Genomic DNA, 18,271 nt, shown 5'->3' on the forward strand with positions numbered 1-18,271 from the left:
TATGACTAAAAGGGATGACTTCCAAAAAATTCACAAATGTTCACTTGCCACAAATAAATGAGGCATGGAGACCAAACTATGACTGTAAATATGCGTAAATATTCCGTAAAAACAAGCACTCTATGGCTTTTTGAGCCTGTATCAAGTGGACACACGAGGAACTGCAGTTTTTGCAGTGGCTTTATTTTTCAACACCTGAGGTTGCTTCTTTGTCTTAACCTGCCTGGGGCCACAACACTTAAAATTCTTAAACAGGGAGCTTGTTTTGGGGGTGGTCTCATGAAATATGTGTGTGAAAGGTGTTGTGTGGCTCAAAGATAGCTGTACAAAGTCTGCTAATTTGCCTTCACCCAGTGCCCAGAGACCACATGCAAATGGAAAAAGTTGATTGGTATCAACTTGAGGCTGCGACCAGAAGAACCCATCCAACCCCTGACCAAGCCACGTTGTATTGTGGCTTTACCCATGCTAGATGAATTCTTACAATGAAAAGACTACATGTGCAATTCTAAATCTTTTGGGTCATCCTATAGGACAATGGCAGTAAACAGAGCACACCATGTCCAGAAATTCGGTCACATTCATTCAGTCAATCATTCAGTTGGTTAGTCTGTCAGTCAAAGCTTTTCAAACAGAGGTGAAGCTGGCACAGTTTCCTTGGTTAAAGCTTCACTGCACCTCAATGAGGTCATTCTCCATCTTGGCTTTTGCTTCTCACGGTGTGGAGAGGCCTCCAACACAGTCCAGAAGCATCTATCTGTGAAAACTGTTTCAGCCTATAAATGATGATATTATTAAGTCTCACCTCCTGAAAGGACGGTGTTTGAAGTGTGGTATTTGGCTGTTGTGTTAGCACCCACAAAGAAACTGTGAAAAAGTGAAGTAAAGGGTGATCTGGCTACAAGGCCATTAAGGATTCTCATTTGCCAGCTCAAAGCAGAGGGGCTCCTCCGCTTTTGTTGCACCAAGCCTTCATTCCCACCAAGTACCTTCTGAAAACAAGGGGGCTCTATTTTTACCTCAGGCCACAATTTGGATCCGGTGCAAGAGGTTTTGGCACCAAACAAGGTATAACCCCCAACCCCATCAACACAGTCCACACAGAATCACAAGTTTGTGCACCACCTCTGCCCTTTGCTAGTATAGGGGCACATTCCTTAAGGAGACTTCTGACAAAATGAGATTTCCATCCTATGTGTTGTTGAAAAAACAGGCAGCTTCCTTAGTCCAGGTTACACAACATGAGAAGTATTTATGTGATTTGGGAAGCAATGAAGAAAGGAAAGGTGGTTTTGGGTCGACATTAATTCTTCTAACTCTATTAGTCTGAATGTGTCCCTGCAGAATGATGACCAATTTGTTTGAATTTGGCTTGCGACGACGACCGTGATGAGCTCCCGAGAGAGGAAAAAGGGTAACAGAGGGGTTGGTGAGAGGGCTGTTAATGCAACCTGACAGGAGTGAGCACAGTCAGTGAGCTGTCTGTTTCCTCCACAGAGAGAAAATTCTTTCAGCAGCACTGGCCCCAAAACGGGGTCTTGCCAAAGGCTTGACAAGCTTCTAACATAGTCATGTAACATCAAGCAATTAGTGACCTCATCCAACCCAATAGATGTGACATATATTACAAGTCAGCATAACTCAGGATATGAATTGTGTGAATTTAGAACTAGCCAAGGGCATATGATTTCATGGTGTCCCTCTATGCCTTTAGCATACCTCCTCTCTAATTAGACCCATTTTACTTGGTAGAACACACAAACACAAACACTTCCACACACAGTGACTAATTGTAATTGAAGCGGCGCCAGTGAAATAAAATGATAAAATAATTACAATCGTGACCCAATTTGTGGCCACCACAAAATCACTCGTGGATTCACAAAACCCTCCAGCTATAAGGGAAGAACACGTCTGCATCCGTGCTTGGATCTAAGACTTAAACTTGACATTACCATAGAAACACCATACAACTCTCGTTAGATTAGTTAGCTAGCAGTCACTTATAGCAACATTAGGCTTATTCAAAGCTAACAACGTTAACTAAAAGTAATAGCCCTATATACCCACATTTCCTTTTTCATAAATTTGTATCTGATTTTATCCCCCTTTCTCCTAATTTGGTTGCCAATTACACTCAACCTATTATCTAGTAGCAATGGACTACAGATGGAATGTAGCTTTTAGCTAAACCTGGTGCGCCCATCTCTTTGTTTATTTCAAACATTTAATGTAAGTGCACATTGTCCTTTTACATAAACAAACTAAACTAAGTAGCACAGAGGCTGTCTAGCAGTGAAAACAAAAGTCTTAGAAATATGGGAACATAGGGATGACCCCACAGTACTGACACAACAGCAGTAGCCAACACTTGTCTGAGGCCCACAGGAAATGACCGCTCAAAGCTAAAATTCTTTCTCCTCCCTATCTCACTTTATGACTGACATCACGATGTCTCAGAGAAGGTAGTGTCCCCATTTCTCAAATTAGCGGTCATGCCTCGCCATCGACAATATTCAGTCTTTGTCATTTGTTAGAGATAAAAAGCGTAAAGCATGCAGACTTGCGGTGAAACAAACAAATCAGTTGAATTGCAAGAGCAGCAAAAGTCAATGGTCAGTACTCGCCTGAACATCATTGAGGAAATGAAAACTGGAATTTATTGGCACTATTTTCCTCATATTATGGATTTATTTTTTTCCTACCAATGTCTCCTTTATTCTTGAATTTTAACACTTACTCTGCTTTTCTCATTTTGTAGCCAGTTGAATAAGTGTATTTTTCCATAAGTGTATCAGTCAAATGTTTCATATCTTATGTTTAAATTTTTACAGACACAATGCACAATAGCAAAGGTCATGGTTCTGAATTGTCAACACTTTGATTCATGATTTCATTTATATTCGACAGAGACACCAAGCGTTTGTGCAGAATCAACAAAATTCCAGTGTATCAGAATTTGTCTTGAGTCTTAAATTCTCAATCACCTTGCTATCACAGTTAAATGATGCTCCTACCAGCTACACAAAGCTCTCCCATAACCTTTGACCCTTAGCTATCCTGTAGGCCATCTATGCATTTTTGCCTGATTTCTATCTTGTTCTGATGTAACCCCCCAGGACGCAGAGATGACCTGGAGAACATGGCTAAGGTGGAACCGTCTAATGGGCACAGCAGGCCACTGGACATTGTGCCCAGCACAGAGGAGAAGATGACAGAGAGGGGTCAATGGGGCAACAAGGTGGAGTTTGTTCTGTCAGTGGCAGGAGAAATTATTGGCCTGGGGAATGTGTGGCGTTTCCCCTACCTTTGTTATAAGAACGGAGGAGGTGAGTGCTGGGATTACTTCTCTCTGCTTTGCCATCACAGGCAATTGGGCAATAACATGTTTTGATCTGACACAATGGATTATCCATACATATAATGGACTGTTTTCCCTCCCCTTTAGCAGCTAGCTCTCTTAGATTATGCAACACAAACAGAAGCTGTCTTGAAATTCTGTCCTTACAGTTAGTTGCAAAACAGCCAAATTCATCTTTTGTGTGGTGTTGACTTGAAACTTCAGTTGAATAAGAGGGTTCACAGGTTAATATGTAATCTATTCCAAAGAGGTTCACTCTTTGATGAAGGTCATGGTGTAATAATATTGGAAAAGAACCAGACATATTGGCAGTCAGTTAACTGGTGTCAGATTCAAGGGAACAAACACAATTTTGCATTTTGCTAAAATGATTGCCCCAGTCTCCAAATTCAAATTGCAATGGACCATGTTGAATGTGTTTTATCTATGTGCTTGCAGGTGCTTTCTTCATCCCATACCTCATCTTCCTGTTTGCCTGTGGAATCCCTGTCTTCTTCCTTGAGACGGCTCTGGGGCAGTACACCAGTGAAGGGGGCATCACCTGCTGGAGGAAAATCTGCCCATTGTTTGAAGGTAACCTATTGAAAAGATAAGCTATGTAAGTTAAATGATGTTAAAAATACAGAACACCTCTTAAAATTTAATCAAACTCCTCAGTCTGAAAGTTTTGGTGCCACATGATCCAGAGATCAGCATAAGTTACACTTTTCAGATGTTCTATAGAGGGCATAAAAGCACATGGGAAAGCATTCATCATTAAGAGCATGAAAGTTTTACAAGGGCAGAAGCAGTGACTACATCTAAACATGCAGGCCATGTGACAACATGAGATAAATAATATCAGCCATGTGTGTACAATGTGTCTGCGTGCAAGTAACCTTTTTTGTACCACAATTGCATTCCTGCATGTGTGTGCAGACAGTATTCATGTCTGTCTCTGTGCATGCATGTGTGTCAGGCAACCATTAAACATATGCTGAGCACATGTGAAATGATGAAGCATGCAGTTGTAATAGCAGGCAAGTGTTCAAATGAGTCTGCAATCAGCCATAGTCACGGCCAATTTAGACAGGATTACAGATTACAGAACAAACTCAATCCTAAATCATGACTTTTTATTTTTGGTTTGAATTAAGGTAAAATCTTGCATCTTTAGTCTCGACTGTGACTCTGAGCTTCCAGAGCTTTACGTTTCAAATCCCCCCTGAGGAAAAATTTTAATAATGTCAAAAACATCTTAACTTGACTGTTTTTTTTTTCTGTTCCAGGTGTAGGTTATGCTACCCAGGTGATTGTTGCTCTGCTTAACATTTACTACATCGTTGTGCTGGCCTGGGCCATCTTCTACCTGTCAAACTCCTTCACCTGGGATCTGCCCTGGGCCTCCTGCAACAACTCATGGAACACAGGTGAGGCACATGCCATTAATCCATGAGATAAATATGGAATTCTACTTGATATATAAACTAAATGGGAACTCATTTATCAGGTTTAGCCATGCCTGTGTCATGCTAATGCAGGTCTGAGTAAAGGTCCAGCCAGACTAAAATGTCTCAACAATCATTGATGGATTTTAATTAAACTCTGAAAAGACATGAACTGTTTACATTGTTTGAATCCTTATGACTTTGGCAATTCCTTGTTAGCAGGTATTGCACCATCACAGGGGGATACAGACGATTTTTTAGGAAAATGCCTCAGCAATTATTGGATGGATAACTGTGTAATTTAGCAACAATCAATCAATCAATCAATCAATCAATCAATCATAATTTATTTATAAAGCGCTTTTCATACAATGATATTGTAACACAAAGAGCTGTACAAAGAAAATAAAAATAAAAAGATCCCCCCATCCTAATCCCAAGCCTGCCCCCACCCCAAAACCCACCCACAATCCTAAGGTGAAGAACAAAATATATGCAACAATAATAATAACAATGAAAATAAAATAAATAAATACAAATAAAAAACAAGTTTCTGAACGAACTGAGGAAATGCTCTTATATCTTAATGAGGAAACACTGGAGGTAAAATAAGATGTTAAAACTCAACACAATAAATTAAAATCACCAAAATAAAATACATGTCTAATCTAATAAAACACTAAAATATTAAACCATTAAAAAAGAATAAGATGCTATACTTAAAATTAATAAATAAATAAATTAAAATTACTAAGATAATAAAACACTGAAATATTAAACCATAAAAAGTAAATAAGATGCTATACATTAAAAATAAATAAATAAAATAAATTACTAAGATAATAAAACACTAAAATATTAAACCATAAAAGGTAAATAAGATGCTATACATTAAAAATAAATAAAATAGAATAAAAAGTGACTGAAATTTGAACTAGATGATAAATAAACAAATAAAACTGTTATAAGAATAAAACTCAGTTAAAAGCTAGACTAAAATGGTAGGTCTTTATACACTAGAACTTCTTAGCATGCGATAAAGTAACTTTAGTAATAACTTTACTTTCCATCTCTCGTGTTCTTGAGTGCTATAGTTGAGTGAATGTTTGAAAGCTGATCATGTATCAGTCAGCTCAGAGGGTACTTTTTTTGTTTAGTTCTGTTAAGCTAACATTAGCATGCTAATACCCAAACTAAAATGGCATACATGATAAACATAGTACCTTGTGTTAGCATTAAATAGTTTGTATGTCTGTTGACTTTTAGAGGTGTTTATACCTCTCATTGAACTGACTTTTTTTAAAATCTAGTTTCTTCCTTCTTTCATTCATTTATGCTTTCATTTTATATTTGGCAGTAAATGTCCCTTCAGCTTTTGTCTCCTCCGTCTCAGTGGTTGCATTGTTTCACTCGCTTGTGTGTAACTTGGAAACCTCAGAGAAAGCTTGGATTTCTTCACGGGATTGAATGTCTTTTTGTCTTTCCTTCATTCAAGATTCCTGTATGGCATTTCAGAGGGGGAATAGCTCCATCAATCACCATGAGAACACCACCTCTCCCGTCATTGAGTTCTGGGAGTAAGTGCCTTTTTGTTGGGCTGTGTCCTCGAATGGCCTTACATGCCAACAAAGTATGCAAAATATTTAACTCACCAGGTTATTTATTTCTGTACTCTCTACATGTAGTCACAACTTTTACAACAGGTCCGGAAGTTCTATTGTTTTTCACAGAGGGGCCTTTTGAATTGCTAATGGACTCTGAGCTTCTTAGCTCATTAAAGTGTACACATACATTTATTCCAATGTTAAGAAAGTCAATTTCTCAACATGACAGTTTTGGGATAGTATAAAAAAGTCAATTTCTAAAATTTGTCCCATTTTTCTGTGTGCCTCAGGCGAAGAGTGCTGAGAATATCCTCAGGTATTCATCACATTGGCTCTTTGAATGGGGATCTGGTTATCTGTCTGGCCGTTGCGTGGGTCGTCTGCTACTTCTGCATCTGGAAGGGGGTCAAGTCTACTGGCAAGGTGAGACCTTAACTTATGATAGGCTGATATTCACGACATAGTTGGGTAAAGGGATTCTGGTCCTTTAATGTTCTGCAGCTTTTTTTGTATTGGTTTTAAACAGTCCATTTTAGCCCAAACACATTACTGTAGAAATGTCTGACATGAATCTTGCACACATGTATGTCTAACTACGTGCTACTTTTTCTTTTCAGGTTGTTTACTTCACAGCCACTTTCCCTTACGCAATGCTACTGGTCCTGCTCATCAGAGGGGTCACCCTGCCTGGAGCGATGAGGGGAATCCACTTCTACCTCTACCCCGACCTGGGTCGGCTGTGGGACCCACAGGTAGACTAGAAAGACACCTACTCGAACACTAAACACATGCATTGAACATTTAAAGGGGCACAGATGTCTGCTGGCATTTTAAAGTTGACCTGAGTGTTTTGATGCCGTAGTTTTAAAACTGGAACAATCACAGTTCAATACAAGTTACATGCTGATATTTAAAAAACCTTGAGTTACTTTAAGTGTTCAGGGCATTTCAAACCAACCTTTCCCTTTAGAAGCAGAGTAGGGGATTATGGCACAACTTCACCTACCTCCAAGGTGTACGGAGAAGGAAGAGAAGTCTTACAGGTTCAAAACTTCAGCAACACTTGTAGGGTAATAGTAAAACATACAACGAATAACATTTAAATAGTGTAGGTGTAAAACAGAAATAAATCAAAAACATCCAATCAAATGCATTTACATACATGTCAGCCAATGGGGCTACTACAACGGGGGTTGGGCCTATGGTCATGTGGCTTCAAGCCAATTATTTTGCCAGGTTGAGTGTCCAATGAGGGACACAGATGATGTTAAGACCATAAATGGTGCTTCGGCTGTGCAGAGGAGGGCCTTAAAAATTGTGCCCGTTTGATGTGGTTTTGGCTTTGAAAGCACTCAAGGTAAAAAAAAACAAAAAACTTTTGTATTCATTTAAAAAGTAACGGAATACATAATGAAGGATAAAATGTGAAAAATAAAGTTATATCACAATTAATGTATCAAAAATACACAAATGCAAACCACAGTAAGACCACATGATGCAGTACCTGCTACAGAAACTCATTAATTGAGAAGACCTCATTCATGCCACTTGGAGATAAACTCTGTAAATAAAAAATCCCGAACGTCTCTCTTTTTCCTGATGAAGAAGACATCACCTCCTCTCTGGTTTGGCTTAATCTTTTCTTGGCCAATACAAAGATAGATACAAAACGGTGTTGCTTTTGACTAAAATTTTCCCCAAGAATGTAGATTAGGTAACATGTGCCTGTCTATCCAAGCTGTTTATGAATGTTACTTTTGCATCCAGGTGATCTAAAGAAACTGATTTTGACCTGTGGCTAAGAAGTAATCACTTAAATCAGGACAGTGTGGATGGCGATTCTATAAATTGGTTTCATCATTATGGGTTTACCAATAGAAGCTTGAACATTGACACCTAGTTTTGAATCAGCTGGTTTCTCTGTTGGCTTGCAAATGTTGCTGTACTTTTTCCCCCAGTTTGATCCATTTAACAAAGCTACAATGTCAACAAATCAGTTTGTGTGTAAGGCCCTTCCAAAATCACCAGCGTGACTGTACCTAATCTGCTGCTCCTCTGGCTGAGGTGTGGTTTGTTTTGGCAAATAGGAAAAAGAGTAAATATTGGACTTACCGGTGTCAGGTGGCCGGACACTCAAATCCAGCTAATGGTGTGGTAGTGTGGTAGTTGGCAGGTTCAATCCAAAACTCAATGCAATACTCAATCATCGGTCTTCTCCCATGACAACAAGATCATTTGAATCCCTGCTTTTGCACTGAACAGAATTATAAGTTGCAATAAGCCATGCTTTGACCAATTTTTCTCGTGAAGACAGTGCCTTATGATAATATGTCCCACAGAATTTCAAGGACTTCTACACAGATTGGAAATGGTGGTAACAGGAACTTTTCCACCAGTGTGAAAATCTAAAAAAAGGGCCCTCCTCAATCTCTCTTTGGCCTCTTTGAATGAATGCGAGCCCTGTGTGTGCCGGCCAAGACAAGCAAGGCTGGTGGAGTTGGTGCCTTTGTGTCATGTTGTGTCCAGTACTTGTGTTGTCGGTTGGACCCCTTGTCAATCAGATCTTCAGTGCTGGCTGACAGGTATCTAAACATGCCCCAGTGCCCTGGGAGCACTTTAGTAGAATTTCAAGCATAAAGAGAAACCTCATTTGTATTTTGAAGTGTGGCTACGAGTTCACAGGCAGGGGGAAAGTGCTGCACTTTATGCATGGGAGAGACTGGGGTAGATAATAGGCTCTTCTGGGTGGGTGTGATGTCAGGATGGTAGGGGAGAGAGGCCAAGTTAAAGGAGCCCCAGGGTTTGAAAAACGGGAGATGGATGGTGTTTCATGAAAATATGTTTGCAGCTTTGACGTCCCCACGCAGGCAATAAAAGGTATATCGCGTTGTATCATCTTGAACAGTATCCTACATTATCCTTGCGTCTGTACGTATTGTTTTTCCCTTCAGTGCCCCTTCACTTTTTTATGCATTTCTTCAACTGATTATCTTACTTCTATTCCGTCCTCAGGTGTGGATGGATGCTGGGACTCAGATCTTCTTCTCCTATGCCATCTGTCTGGGTTGCCTCACCGCTTTGGGAAGCTACAACAAATATAACAACAACTGCTATAAGTAAGGGTGATATGTCAAACCTACACTACTATGAAAATCAAAGTTCTACTGTTAGGAATCAAATGTCTCGTCCAGACAAATATCTCACAACAAACATGTAGTCCCATATCATAATGCATTTTCTCCTTTCTGTGTTTTATTCCAGGGATTGTTTGTCCCTCTGTTTCCTGAACAGTGGAACAAGCTTTGTTGCAGGTTTTGCCATCTTCTCCATCCTGGGCTTTATGTCCTATGAGCAGAATGTTCCAATCTCAGAAGTGGCTGAATCTGGTAAGTTTCCTGTTTACAACACCACCTGTGTTACCCGTGGGCAGATATCTGAGACACTTACCTTAGCAAACACCTTCCATTTCTCACTTTTAACTCAGTTGAATTGCATTGAAGAACTTTGAAAAAAGTGAAGATAAATACATGTAGGAAAATATTTGTAAAAGCAAAGCAACTCAAGACAAGAATATGTGTCTGTTATGCCCCACCCAAAGGCAGTCCAATGGGGCTAAAAACAAACCACAACATGGGCCATAAGAAATCACCAAACAATGCATAAAATCCCCTAAAGCTGCTAATGCCTGTCCACTACTGCAGGCAGCAGTGGGCTTTTAAAGGCCCAAGACCAGGTGCACCTCGTTATCTTAATTAGATGCACCTGCAGGGAAAAAGGTGACGAGGGGAGGGGAAGACAGAACAGAAACTTACAGCTGTTAACATGGCTCATCATGAGTTTGTAGGGAGATTTTTACCTGTATACAATGTGTATTCCAGGAGTTCATAGTCTTAATTAATTATATACATACATATATATACTGTATATATATATATATATATATATATATATATATATATATATCTATATATATATATATATATATATATATATATATATATATATATTTAAGATATTTGCATGTTTTCCTTTAAATGCTTCTATTCCTGGGATGTTGTCTAATTCAGGTCCAGGTTTGGCCTTTATTGCCTACCCTCGTGCTGTGTCCATGATGCCTTTCTCTCCTCTGTGGGCTTGCTGCTTCTTCATCATGATTTGCTTTCTGGGTTTAGACAGTCAGGTGAGACCAACATATGCGAATGCACCAACACACAAATAAAGAGCCTCAAATATGATTCTCACAAAGCACGCATCACAGATTACTCACAAAGCAAAAGTGATCTTCTTAAATTTTGTTTACCTCCTTTTGTATACCTTTCAGTTTGAACTCTGTTCTCTGACTCGCAAAAACAAACGTCCTTACACACATTTCTGTTTCTATCTTGTTCAGTTTGTTTGTGTGGAGAGCCTTGTGACAGCCATGGTGGACATGTATCCCTCCACCTTCAGACGTAAGAACCGCAGGGAGCTCTTTATCCTGGGGTTGGCTTTGCTGTCCTTCCTCATGGGGCTCATCATGCTGACAGAGGTTTGTCAAAGTGACTTCACTTAAAAATGTTGTTATCACAGTCAGATGAAGGATAAGATTACAATTCTGTAACTCTACACTCCTAGTTTCAGCACAAAATCCACATATTTCAATCCAGAATCATGAATTAATATTCAGAAACTCAGATCATGGAGTATTGAAGAACAGTAACATAACCGCCTTTCTTTTAAAATGATAAACTATGATACAAAGAACATCAAGATATTCATAAATGGTGGATCATGGGAGGATTTTTGTGTTTCAGTTTGTGAAATTGCATCTTGTTTTGAGGATATAGAGCAACTCCTACAGTCTTGTTAGCAGCTCTCAAGGCACATATACAGATTCTCGTAAAATCTCATGTAATTTCTTGTAGTTTGTCTGAATATGATCCTTTTAACAGGTTCATTTGCTGTGTAGCTCTTTGCAGTATTGTCATATAATAAATATATGTGTGGCTTTTTATCCTCTGCATTTGACTGCACGACAGTCGTCTCTGAACATCTGGAGTTACAAACTCGTGTCTGTCTTTACAGGGAGGCATGTACATCTTTCAGCTCTTTGACTACTATGCAGCCAGTGGGATGTGCCTGCTCTTTGTGGCAGTTTTTGAAACCGTGTGCATTGCTTGGGTTTATGGTGAGTGTGTTGGTCAGGTTATTCAGTATTGCGTGTCTGCAGTATCAAAAAGACAAAGGCTTCATTTACTGTGCACTATTCATCCATGCCCATACGGCCCTCAGCATTCAGCCAACCAATGACAAAGAAATAAATCCCACAGATTGGGATATTACGGCTGAGGGGAATGCTATTTTAATCTGTTTGTTTATAGAATTAACTGAGCTCAGGTAATCTGCTTTATTCAAGAAGATTGTTTTGCTTATTAAGCCATCATGTAAGTCAGAAACAAAGATTACTTCAATGTGTTTCTTTGACTTCTGCTGTCCATGGAAAATCTTAACGATCACTGACGATTGAAAGATACTGATACTTTATTTCCTCCATTTCTCCTTGATGACAGGTGCTGATCGTTTCTATGACAACATAGAGGACATGATTGGCTATCGCCCCAGCCCCGTCATCAAATACTGCTGGCTCTTCTTCACTCCTGCAACTTGCTTAGTAAGTGTCACCAGTGTCACATTCAGTGTTAATAAGCATGCTATTACGACCTCTGCTGGCCAACATTGAAAATACAATTAAAAATTCAAACTACAAGCTGTTTTTGAATATCTTATAAAAGGCAGAAGAAATTAAGGCATTGACAATGACAAGATATTAACTAAATGTTTCTCAGAATCTTAAAACATCTCTCTGTCTCTGTTTTTAGGGAACCTTTGCTTTTGCCTTGATCAAGTACTCACCTCTGAAGTACAACAATGAGTATGTGTACCCATGGTGGGGCAATGGGATAGGCTGGATCCTGGCCCTGTCCTCCATGATGTGCATCCCTCTCTGGATAGCAGTGAAACTGCACTACACACCTGGAACTCTGAGAGAGGTAAGTCTAACCTGAAAATGAGCATTTGAGATGCAAATGGTTAACTGTCCCTCAGTTCAGAAGAAGGAATTGAAAAAAGAAAAAAGTGGATCCTTTGATTATCTGTTCGTTTAATGGGATCGTTCCTGGATTACTGTTTGGTTCAGTTTCATCAAATTGAAAATAGCAGAATTTTCAACACAGACAGCATCTTTTGTGGATGTTTACAAAGAGCCTCAGAAGGGTTTAATCTGCTCTTTGCCCAACCGGAATCAAGATAGATGGAAATCTGATGGAACAATTTACATTATGTTAATTTAGAAGGCACACCTCCATCCTCCTATTGTAAAGAAAAAAGTGAAGCCAAAACAACTCTGTGATTTGCACCAACATATTGGGCAGGTGAAGTGGTTTAGAGCAGAGGCCTACACAGAACTGATCTGGCTGGTGGAGCCTGTGGGACTTTGAATTACCTATAAAGCATCAAAGATCCATCAGGCTGCAGCAGAACAGATTCTTGTGTTGATTTGAGCCGACACTGATGGATATGTAAAGTTTAGTAACTCTTTTTCTCGTGTCTGTTATGTTTTCTCTTGCCCTTCCTCCTCTATTCTGCTAAACTGGTAAAAACAGAGGGAGCCTGCATTTGTCAACAGAGCTGTCGATCAGGACGTCACATCCCTTCTTTTTAGCATCAAACAGCCAATTACAATTGTACTTCTATGAAAAATAAAACTTGCACATAAGAACTGCTATGACAGAAAACTTGTTTTAGAAAAATGTATTCGACATGTATGTTCATTTTATAGGTGACCCATGTTCTATATGTAAAAATGGAGGAGGCGGGCTCTCTAACGTATCCTGCGGCCAGTCACCAGGGGGAGTTCAGCTTATACGTGTTATTTAAAAATGAATGGTCATTTATTTCTCCTTCATTTTTCCTTCACAGCGCCTTGTTCTGTTGACAACTCCCTCCCTCGAGTTACCGAAGACCAAGCAGGACCAGGAGAAGCTGCTGGCCGTGTACTCAGCCGACGGCGACAGCCTCCATCAGAGAGCAACTCCTAACAAAGACGGCTACTTCCCGGTTGACGAAAAGGAGTCTCACTGTTAGAGAATTTAGGGTTGGATTGTGAGCCTGTCAAGGGGTCAAAGGTCACTCCTTAACTTTGACACCCTTTCTGGCTCCATCCTAACTACAGCAATACCTCACCAGACATGTTGGCATAACAGAAGCAGCACAGACTCGAAGAGTCATGTGACCTATACCTGCTGACCTGCTGCTGGAGAGTTCTCACTGCCTACAATATACAGTATGATGGCATCAGTATTCCTTCTTATGGTCTAAGATCCTTTTTGGAGAGTTTGCTGGTGGCAGAATCACTTTTACATTTGAAAAAAAGGTCCATTGTTGTCACACAGTGGCTAAGAATTTACATTTGATCGTTTCTGCTTTCTAAGGAAGCATTTTTTTGTGTTATGGACATCTCTAATGTTCAGTTAGTCTGACATGACGTTGAGTAATTGATTCTAACATTTACAAAAGGAGCACGAGAGATATCACAAAAGTGTACAGATCACTAAAGTTCACTTGAAAATAGCTATGGGTGTTTGAGTGCTTCTGAAATGTACATAGAGTTACTGTTTTTACTGTGCGGGGAGAGTCATCATCTCAGGAGGTACAATTTGTAATAAAAAGTAATCTGTAAAAACATTAGCGAACAGTTCTCGGGAATTCAAGAATTAGACTTTGGATTTCTGTGTAGCTGAACTGACCTCAACTCACACAGCTTAAGATTAATGTTTTGATGTTTTTTATTCACCATGTTGTTTTTGTGTTGCTGAACATTGCAGAGTGGAATGAATGTGTCACATGATTTCAATGCATCCCACTTTCCCCTCATCTCTTTGCCTTACGTACTGCATCATATGAAATGACATGTGAAGTGCCTGAAGGAAACGATTGTGTTACTTAGATAATATGAACAAAGCGTGTTGGTTTGATGGTTTCATTCCAAAATGAGCATCTTGCTTGCTGTCTGTTCTTTCTGCTGTACAATAATGAACTTCTTCATGTGTTTCTTCACATGTTGGAGTGAACATAGGATAAAGGATGTCCCAATCACCTTTTTGGGCCTTGTTCCCGATCACCATTTTTAATTTGAAGTATCTGCCAATACCAAGTCCTAATCTGATATTTGAGTAGATAATAGAGCTGCACACTTTTTTTTTTTATCTGTGTACAAAAACAAATAAACAAAAAAATAACTAAAAGATTTCTCCTGCTTCTTTAATTCAACTTAGTCCGGCTAACATTGCATATAACATATAACTAATATTCTACTCAGAATGGTGTAATAGCTGAGTGTAACTTTAATATTCAGTCACAAAAATGGGCATACCGTGGATCCAAACTCCAATAGACAGCAGAAACCTGCCTCCTCTACCATGGAGGTGGGCTGATTGTCCAAAATGACGAATTCAACCACCTTTCAGCCTTTTCCTCTCAGAGTTTGTTGTCTTAGCGCTGCAGCCTTGTCATCGTTGTCATCATTACTTTACTGACAAGTTTTCTTATTCCTTTGCAAGAAGTTCTTTCAGAATGAGATTTCTGAAAAAGAGCTGCCTCACATGCCAGAATAAGTTACCCAAAAAATGAGTTTCCTTACCTTATTATATTATTAATAGGTTACAATGGTAAATTGTCCCAGCTGGATGGAAAAAAAGGCCTCTTATTCAAGATGAAGCTTTATGATTTTAAGGTAAATGTATTAGCAAGTATATAGACTGTTATTTAGCATTTTCTGTACTCTTTTGATCACTCAAAGTCCTTTTACATGCAAGTCACAATCACCCATTCATACACTGTTGGCAGAATAAACTTCATTGTAAAGAACCCATCAGTATTAAATAATCCCATTTACACACTGACTGCACAACCACTGGGGGCAGACAGGTTTTAAGTGTCATGCCAAAGTGTCCTTGAGTATTAGGACAGTGGGACCTCTACCACTGAGCCAAGACCGCACTACAAGTGAGGTAATTGAGTCAAATGTTGCAAATGACAATGCAGACAGTTTAATACCTCTGCAATATAAATATAAACCAGAATGGCAAAATTAGCCCACCCAAGTTGAAACTTGAACCCATGCCTACAGCAACCAGCTTTGAGTAACAAGGCATGCAGTCTACCAAATGAGCTAATTAGCTTCTAAGTGTTTTGGGTGTGGCTTTGCAGCTTGGAAATGAAGCCAGAGGCAACTGAGTTAACCAGTATTGCCATAACAAGCCGAGTGATAGCAAGCAAAAACATGTTAGGCAGACACAATGTGTAATTTTACATATTTTCCATTGTATTTGATATAAAGTCTTTGGTAATAACTTAAAAGGTGACATTACTGACTGGCAGTATTGTTTTTACAGCTAATGTCTGCTGCCCCCTGGTGGTAAATTCAGGTTCAACACTACAATTAGCAAAGGAATGATAGGACCTCAGTTAAAGTTTTATATCAGTAGACGAGGCATAGAAGCTGAGATCAGATGTCAGAGCTGCTGATACAAGGGTGACATGCTGTTTTATGAGGTTGTTATGACCAAAATGGTTGGATACCTTGCACAATGTACAGTCACTTTACAAGTCCTGCTGTGCCTCACATCATTAACCCTGACGGTGTGAATTCTTTGAACATGTGTCATCATTTGGGGAATACTTGTGCTTAAACAGACTTCAGAAATAAACACTCCCATGAGAAAGTCAAAAAGTCACATCTTTGAGCTCTCAACACATTTTTCCTTGACCCTTGCTAATTTATTGATAAGAGGTGCTGTGCAATAAAATGCATTTCACAGTCTACCTTTCACCCAAGGGATGGATCATAAACATGCAACTGAGTCAGAAGCATTTTCATGGCCATACAAAAATACAAACAAACAAACAAACAAAGAAAAACCAGGGGGAAAAAATTTATTTTGGATCTTAATTCTGGAGATTGATTAATGTTCTAACGTCCAACCCACCGCCACCCATTCAATTATTGAATACTTAGCTTAATGATGTGCACAGACCTCTTACTTTTGTATAAGTAGCAATACAGTCATGCTAAAAAATACTCTATAACAAGCAAAAGTCCTGAATTCACAACTATACTAAGACACCTTTCGTATAAGACTTAAAAATAAATATAATGGGGGCACTGGTGGCCTAGCGGTCTAAGCGCCCCACATATAGAGGCCATTGTCCTTGTCTTAGAGGTCGCCGGTTTGACCCCCGGCCAGTCGACCATCTGCTGCATATCCTCTCCCACTCTCTACTCCCCACATTTCCTGTCTCTCTTCAGCTGTCCTATCAATAAAGGTAAAAAGCCCCAAAAATATAACTTAAAAATAGATAAATAAATAAATGTAATTACAAAGAGTAAAAGTGCTCACAATGCAGGATAATCAAATTCAGAATGTATATGCAATAATTGCACCCATTTGCTGTCAGTAATGCATTAATGTGCACAAATGTTGAAGCTAATACAGGTGGGAATAATATTAGTGACTTCAAATAGTGCTTGGTGGCTTAGTTCTTGAGCTAAAATGACATATAATCATTGATTTGTTCATTTATATGCATTCTCAGTATGAATAATCTATATCTGCAATGCACCTGTCATGAAGGGGAATGTTAAAATTGGATATATATTAATATACAAAGATATAATTCTCCATCTACAACACAGATGGAGTGAAAAAAATACTATTCTAAATTGTACTGCATTTCACTGCATTTCATCATTGAGCATCTGTGTCACCTGGACAACAAGTTGGACTAGTCCCTTAACACAGATGCACTCTACAGGAAGGGGCAGAGCCGCCTCTTTTTCTTAAGGAGGCTCAGATCCTTAGACATCTGCAGGAAGATGCTGCAGATGTTCTATCAGTCTGTGGTGGCAAGTGTGTTATTCTATGCTGCAGTATAAAACACAAGGATGCGAGGCGACTGGACAAACTAGTGAAAAGAACTGGCACTATGATTGGAACCAGGTTGGACTCACTGGGGGCTGTGGTGGAGAGATGCACACAGAAGAAGCTAGAGGCCATTCTAAAATACACAGATCATCCACTTTACAACTTCTTTGTGGACCAGAGAAACAGCAGCAGTGGACGGTCACATCTCTGCGCTGATACAGAAAATAATTCATCCCTGCAGCCATTAGGCTTCATAACTCTCTAGCCAATGGGAGATGAGCTGACAGACACCTGAATTACTTATTTTATGTGATTTTGGGGTGGCAGTAGCTCAGTCCATAGGGACTTGGCTTTGGAATTGAACGGTCGCCGGTTCGAGTCCCAGTGTGGATGAAGCTTGGCAAGTGGACTGGTGGCTGGAGAGGTGCTGGTTCACTTGCCTGGGCACTGCTGAGGTGCCATTGAGCAAGGCACTGAACCCCCAACTGCTTGGGGTGCGCTTATTGATGGCAGCATCCTCACTGACATCTCGCCCTAAGCATGTTCACTGCATGTGTGTGCATGATTGTACGTATATACTGTGTGTGTAGCATGTCCCAAAAAAAATAGCATGAATTAAAAAAATGAATTTCCCCCCTTGGGATTAATAAAGTACCTTTCTTCTTCTTTCTCTTTTTATAATTTTATCTGTCAGACACCTGTACATTCTCTTCTCTTCTCTTCTTCTCTTCTCTTCTTCTCTTCTCTTCTTCTCTTCTCTTCTTCTCTTCTCTTCTCTTCTCTTCTCTTCTCTTCTCATCTCTTCTCTTCTCTTCTGTCTGTTTGAAGCAGCCCTGCAGTACGCCACTCTGACCGCTAGATGGCAGTGATGTCTCTACTGCGCAACAAAACAAAACCTGATGTTTAAAAAAAACAAAA

General features: G+C 39.5%; 1 protein-coding gene across 1 annotated transcript; it reads left to right on the forward strand.

The window, feature by feature from the left end:
* The first annotated feature begins 1,389 nt into the window (after positions 1 to 1,389).
* Positions 1,390 to 14,372, forward strand: slc6a13 (solute carrier family 6 member 13). The gene is made up of 15 exons (XM_034685161.1): positions 1,390 to 1,414; positions 3,120 to 3,329; positions 3,800 to 3,934; positions 4,630 to 4,770; positions 6,284 to 6,365; positions 6,683 to 6,815; positions 7,010 to 7,144; positions 9,405 to 9,508; positions 9,654 to 9,778; positions 10,460 to 10,572; positions 10,783 to 10,920; positions 11,457 to 11,559; positions 11,942 to 12,042; positions 12,251 to 12,421; positions 13,350 to 14,372. Exons 1-15 carry the CDS (start codon positions 1,390 to 1,392, stop codon positions 13,512 to 13,514), a joined length of 1,881 nt encoding a protein of 626 aa, XP_034541052.1. The 3' UTR covers positions 13,515 to 14,372.
* Positions 14,373 to 18,271: the final 3,899 nt, after the last annotated feature.

Source organism: Notolabrus celidotus, chromosome 6, assembly GCF_009762535.1.
Source record: "Notolabrus celidotus isolate fNotCel1 chromosome 6, fNotCel1.pri, whole genome shotgun sequence".
In the NCBI taxonomy this organism is placed as follows: domain Eukaryota; kingdom Metazoa; phylum Chordata; class Actinopteri; order Labriformes; family Labridae; genus Notolabrus; species Notolabrus celidotus.

Coding starts and splice junctions, on each gene's coding strand:
- slc6a13 (XM_034685161.1), top strand. CDS start 1,390: ATGAGCTCCCGAGAGAGGAAAAAGG. Junction 3,330..3,799: donor TTGTTATAAGAACGGAGGAG/GTGAGTGCTGGG, acceptor ATGTGCTTGCAG/GTGCTTTCTTCATCCCATAC. Junction 9,779..10,459: donor CTCAGAAGTGGCTGAATCTG/GTAAGTTTCCTG, acceptor TGTCTAATTCAG/GTCCAGGTTTGGCCTTTATT.